Source organism: Chroicocephalus ridibundus, chromosome 1 (genome assembly GCF_963924245.1).
Source record: "Chroicocephalus ridibundus chromosome 1, bChrRid1.1, whole genome shotgun sequence".
NCBI lineage: Eukaryota > Metazoa > Chordata > Aves > Charadriiformes > Laridae > Chroicocephalus > Chroicocephalus ridibundus.
In genome coordinates, this window is record NC_086284.1 from 11,664,905 (window position 1) to 11,670,738 (window position 5,834).

The 5,834-nt window shown below is 68.6% G+C and overlaps 1 protein-coding gene across 1 annotated transcript; it reads right to left on the reverse strand.

Moving 5' to 3' along the window:
• Positions 1–2,282: 2,282 nt before the first annotated feature.
• LOC134515645 (neuronal acetylcholine receptor subunit alpha-10) lies at positions 2,283–5,189 on the reverse strand. Its single transcript, XM_063334885.1, has 5 exons — positions 5,129–5,189; positions 4,672–4,817; positions 3,820–3,974; positions 2,925–3,457; positions 2,283–2,767 (listed from the first exon to the last, which is right to left on the reverse strand). The coding sequence occupies exons 1-5, from the start codon at positions 5,187–5,189 to the stop codon at positions 2,283–2,285; spliced, it is 1,380 nt and encodes a 459-aa protein (XP_063190955.1).
• Positions 5,190–5,834: the final 645 nt, after the last annotated feature.

The window sequence follows — 5,834 nt, forward strand, 5'->3', positions numbered from 1 at the left end:
TGTCTGCGTGGCCGCGTCTCCTCTGGAAAGTGCGCAACACGCGGGAGGCTGCGCCTTTCGGGCACAAGGCCATGGCTGAGCTCCCCCGCCCTCGCCCTGCCTCGGCGTCCCGCGCGAGCTCAACTCCCGCGCGAAATCCCGCGCGAGCTCAACTCTCGCGTGACCTCCCGCGCCCTGGCTGCTCGCCCCGCTCCCGCTCCCGCTCGCCGCCCTCCCCGGGGCCCGCCTTTGACGGGGGTGGGGTCTGGCCGCGGCGGCTGCAGGCCCCGCCCCCCGCCTCGCCCCCCGCCCCTCGCGCCAGCTGCGGCCGAGCTGCGGGTGCCCGCGGGCGAGCTGCGCTTCCCCGCCGCTGCCCGGGCTTGTGCCGGCCTCAGCACAAGCCGCCTGGGTGATGCTGCCTCTGAGGGAGCCGGGAGAGACCTGGGAGCCGCCCCCCCCCCGGCACTGCCTGCTGTCACCCGCATCCCCCGCCCTCTCTCCCCAGCTGTGGCTGAGCCCGTCCCCGCCGGACGGGGGCTGAGATGGGGCTGGGGACCCCCCTGCCGCTGCCGGGACCTGGCTGTGCCTGGGGGCCCTGCTGGGACCCCCCTGAGCGGAGTCGGCGCAGGGCTGGGGTCTCGGTGGGACCCCCGTCCCCGCTGCCCTGCGCTTTCCATGCTGCCTGGCCCCTTTGCCTTCCTCCTCGGCCCCTGGGGCTGCCCCTGGCCGGGCTCCCTCCTCGCCCCGGGGCTCCCCGCGGGGACAGCGGCTCCTTCCCCTCGCCATGTCCCCCCAGCCGGGTCCCTGCACTCAGCCGGGGGCGGTGCTGCTGGCCCCCCGCGCTCCCCTCGCTACGGCCATCCCTGCTGCCAGCGTCTGTGCGCCATCCCAGCCAGCCCGAGGGCACTCCGTGTCCCCCGCACCCTGTTCCGGCTGCCCCAGCGCCTCCGGCTCTCATCCCCCAGTTCCCCCATCACCCACGGGTGTCCCCCCGGCTTTGGCCACTCTCCCCCTCCCCACCAGCTGATCGGTCCCCTCCACCGGTGACAAGGTGACAAGATGGCATGAGCCCCGAGGCCTCCGCCAGCCACTCTGTGGGATGTGGGGCAGGGATGGGGACGAGGGGCCCAGCCCCCCCCGGCACAGGCTGTCGGGCAGGGTGAGCGCGGACCAGCCGCCGTCGCTGTCGCAGGAGAAGAGCCAGAGGTCACTCAGCCAGAGCTGACGGAGTCGTTATTTTATTGAGGACGGATCAGTAAATGCAGGGGGGTGAGATATTCCGTAAGCCCGGATGGATCGGCAGGAAATGCTCCGCTATTTACCGCACAGCGGGGGTTTGGGTGGGATACAAAGGTCCATGCTCTGTCACCGAAGGTGTCGAGGGCCAGACCCCTGCGTCCCTCCCGGGCACCATCCTGGCCCCAGCCAGCACCCGGAGGGGACGGGGTGGGGGCTGCCCTGCTCCCCTGGGGACCCTCACCAGGGCTGCCGGACACTGGAGTGGCGTCTCGGGGGGCTGCAGCAGACCCGAGCCCTGGCCAGGCAGGGTGGCAGTTACCGGTGGGGACACAGGAGGAGCAGAAAGTGTCTATGCATATATCTATATGGTCCAGAGGAGGCCCCAGAGATGCTGGGAGGGCTGGAGCCCCTCTGCTGGGAGGACGGGCTGAGAGAGTTGGGGGGGTTCAGCCTGGAGAAGAGAAGGCTCCGCGGAGACCTTGGAGCCCCTTCCAGTCCCTCAAGGGTCTCCAGGAAAGCTGGGGAGGGACTCTGGATGAGGGAGGGGAGCCATGGGACGAGGGGGAAGGGGTTTCCACTGCAAGAGGGGAGACTGAGCTGAGATCTCGGGCAGAAATTCTTGGCTGTGAGGGCGGTGAGCCCCTGGCCCAGGTTGCCCAGAGAAGCTGTGGCTGCCCCATCCCTGGAGGGGTTCAAGGCCAGGTTGGCCGGGGTTTGGAGCAAGCTGGGCTGGTGGGAGGTGTCCCTGCCCAGGGCAGGGGGGTGGAATGAGATGATCTTTAAGGTCCCTTCCCACCCAAACCATTCTGTGATTCTATGATTCTACATCTATATTTCTATACCTCACAACCCAGACAACTGCTCGGGGGGCCGTGACCCCTCAACCCTGCAGCTGGGGCAGCCCCGGCCGAGTCAGGGTCCCGCTGTCAGGCTCCTCTTCCCTGGCGCTGGTGGATCTTCCACCCTGCAGGTCCATGAAGGGCCAAGGGGTGCTCAGGACGAGCCACCCTAATGGGGCGCCCGTGGCCACCACTGTCCCTGGGGGCACTGAGTCCACGGGGCCATCAGGCAGCATTGCCCAGGACCAGCACACTCATGAGGAAGACCATGAGGAAGAAGACCCACATGAAGAAGCGGTCCATCACCTTGGCCACCTTCTTCCACTCGCCGGTCCGGCGCTGGGAGGCTCGGTGGCGCCGGAAGCAGCCGGCGATGTAGCCCACGTTCCTCAGCAGGTCATCGTGGTGGCACAGGCAGCGGTCCCGGGGACAGCCCCCTGCCTCGGCACCCACCTCCCCCTCCATGGGGCTCTCCCCCAGCCCCCCAGTGTCCTCCCTGCCCACCCGCCTGCCCGGCACCCGCCGGGGGCTCTTGCAGCTCTCGCCCACCTCGTAGACGCAGCAGAGCCGGGCCATGTGGTGGAGGATGAGCCGCCTGGCCCAGGGGGGCACGGGCCGGGTCCCCGGTCTGCAGTGGTGGATGTTCATGATGAAGATGGTCAGAGCGGTGGAGGCCGTGATCATGGTCATGGTGGCGATGTAGTACTTCCCTGCGTGGGTAATGGGTGGTGATGCCGCAGCAGGGTGGGGAGAGACCCCTGCCCACCTCCCACCATGGAAACCCCCCCTGTCATGGGGGGGGTGCCCACCGCCCCGGTGCAGACGCCCTGGTCCCATGGGAGGGTCCTGGGTGCCATCAAGGCTCACCAATGAGCGGGACGCTCTCCGAGGGCGGCATGCTCTCCGCCACCAGCAGCTGGAAGACGGTGAGGGCCAGCAGCACTGTCACCCCCAGTGAGACCTTCTCCCCAGAGTCGGCCGGCAGGTAGAAGCCGAGGGGTGCCAGGAACGAGACCATGATGCAGGGCAGGAGCAGGTTGAAGATGTAGAAGGAGGCGCGGCGGCGGAGGAGCAGGGTGTAGGTGACATCGGGGTAGGGCTCGGAGCAGCAGCCATAGGTGATGACGTTCCTCGTGGCCGGCATGCCCAGCACCTCCCACTCCACGTTCTCCACGAAGTCCGTCAGGTCCCCGGTGTCCAGCCGGTTGCGGAGGTCGATCTGGTTCCCGTTGTAGGTCCAGGAGCCGAAGGTGAGGCGGCACCGCTGCCCGTCAAAGGGGAAGTAGGAGACATCCACCTTGCAGGAGCTCTTGGTGATGGCGGGCGAGTCCCACATGATGTGCCCGTCGGAGCGCAGCACCACGTTGGTCTCCACCGAGCCACCAAAGCGGTCGTCGGCGCTGGGGGAGGGATCGCTGTGGGGCCAGGATGGCCCCGAGCCCCACATGGGGCAAGGGTCTGCGGGGCCGGGGCCGAGCACTGGTCCCCAACCCCGTGTCCCCTCCCCACATCACCCCCAGGAAGAGGGGGCTCGGTGCCCCTGGTCACCCCCGTGGTGGCACATCCCAGCTGCCAGGTGGCTGGCACACCAGGCTGATGCCAGCACCTCCTGCCGCCACCTTGTCACCCAGTCGAGGTGACCGTCTCCCCACATCCCCCACACCAGGACCCCCCTGCTCCCCGTTGGCAACACCCCCAGCCCCAGCCTGAGCCTCCCCAGCTCCGGGAGCAGCCGGGGCCGGGGGGCACAAGCAGCACCCACTTGTTGTAGAGAATGATGTCCGGCCGCCAGACGTAGCTGCTGGGGATGCGGATGCTGTCGATGCCGCCGTAAGCGTCCTTGTCCCAGGCGAGGTGGGCGTCCAGCCAGGCCTGACGGACCCACAGGTAGGAGGTGAGGACCTGGTTCCTCTCGTCCTGCAGAGAGCAGAGGGTGAGGGGGGGGGACGGGGACAGGGACAGACCCCACTGCCCCCTGTCCTACCCCCCGGGCCCCAGCCTGGCGGCCTCTGCAAGGGTCCCAAGGGCTGGGCTGCCTCTGGGGGGTTGCGCTGGGCTGGGGGGGCTGGGGAGGGCTGAGCTGGATGCCAGCATCCCAGTTCATTTTGGGGAGGGCTGAGCTGGTTTGGGGGGGTTGGAGAGGACTGAGCTTGTTTCTAGTGGTCCCAGCTCATTTTGGGGAGGACTGAGCTGGTTTGGGGGTGCTGGGAAGGGCTGATCTGGTTTCCAGCAGTCCCAGCTCATTTTGGCGAGGGCTGAGCTTGTTGGGGGGGGGTTGCATAGGGCTAAGCTGGTTTCTAGTGGTCCCAGCTTATTTTGGGGAGGGCTGAGCTGGGCTCTAGCCGGGGTTGATGGTCATCCCTCCAAACCAGCCCAGGCCCCCCCAAACCAGCACAGCCCTCCCCAAAAATGAGCTGGGACCGCTGGAATCCAGCTCAGCCCTCCCCAGCCCCCCCAGCCCAGCACAGCCCTTCCCAAAACGAACCGGGACCCCCTGGGGCAGAGCAGAGCCCGGCTGAGGGGTAGCCAGGAGTGTGACAGGGAAGGTCCCATTTGGGCTGGGCTACTGGTGACGCTGCCAGTGCCGGTACCGGTGCCATCCCTGGCCACTCACCATGTCGATGATCTGGGAAAGGGTGACCTGGAGGGTGACGTTTAGGGCCCGGTCTGTGTCCTCCACAGGGCGCAGGGCGCTGGAGTAGTTGGCGAAGAGGTCATGCAGCAGCTTGTAGGCGAACCTGCCCTGTGCCCCCCGGCAGCCTGCGGGGACCCAGAGCGGGGCTGGGGGGGGGGGGGCGGTCCGCAGCCGCGAGTGCAGCCAGAGCCCTCCCAAGGGACCCCCAGGACCCGGCCGCAGGAACATGCCGGCAGCTGAGCGGGGTGGGGGAGCACGCTGAGACCCCCATCCCTCCCCACCATCACCTGAGCCCCCCATCCCACTGACCCTGTCCCCCCCCCGCCGGGGATGCCCGATGTCAGGGACGCTGCAGCTCGCAGGGGCTGAGGGACCCTCTCCCCGTGCCTGGGGCTTGGTGGGGTTCAGCGCCCCTCGACGCCCCCCCAGTGCTTACCTGGGGCCAGGAGGCAGCCGGCCAGGCAGAGGGCGAGCAGTGGGCGAGCTCCAGGCTCCATCCTGCTGCGCTCCCGCCCCATGCAGGGCCTGGGGGACACGGGGGGGGGCCGTGCCACCTGCAAGCGCTGGGGTGACGTCAGGGCTGGAACGGGGCGGGGGGGCACGGCCTCCCCAGGGACCAACCGTCTGGGTGCAGCGAGCCCTGTGGCAGGGGGGGTGACGGTGAGGGACCCCGAGGAGGGCTGGGACGGGGTCTGGGTGCAGCTGAGCCCCTTTGGGTCAGGTCTGGGTGCTGAGCCCAAGCCCAGGGAAGGCTTTGCCCCACGCCACGCTGGACCATCCTCCCATGAGACCCACGCCAGTGGGCAGCCTGCTCGGGGCCAGGACGGTGGTGACAAGGACCAGGGGGTGGCCTGGAGCAGGCAGGGACGCGGTTGCTCCTCGCCGTGCTGTCCTGCCCGGAGCCGCTGGCAGCTTCGCTCCCAACCGTCAGCTTTGTGCGCTGGAAACCACCGTCTCCAGGCGCCTCTGGGCCGGGGGGCTGCGGGAAGGGGGGTCTCTCCCCTCAATCCTGTCCCAGCACAAGCTGGAAAAGGAAACCCCGGGGCTGGAAAGGAGATTTGGGGGCACTGACACCCACCATGGCAGTGGGAAGAGCTGAGAGCGGATGCTGCGGACCACCATGCACAGCAAGGGACATCCCA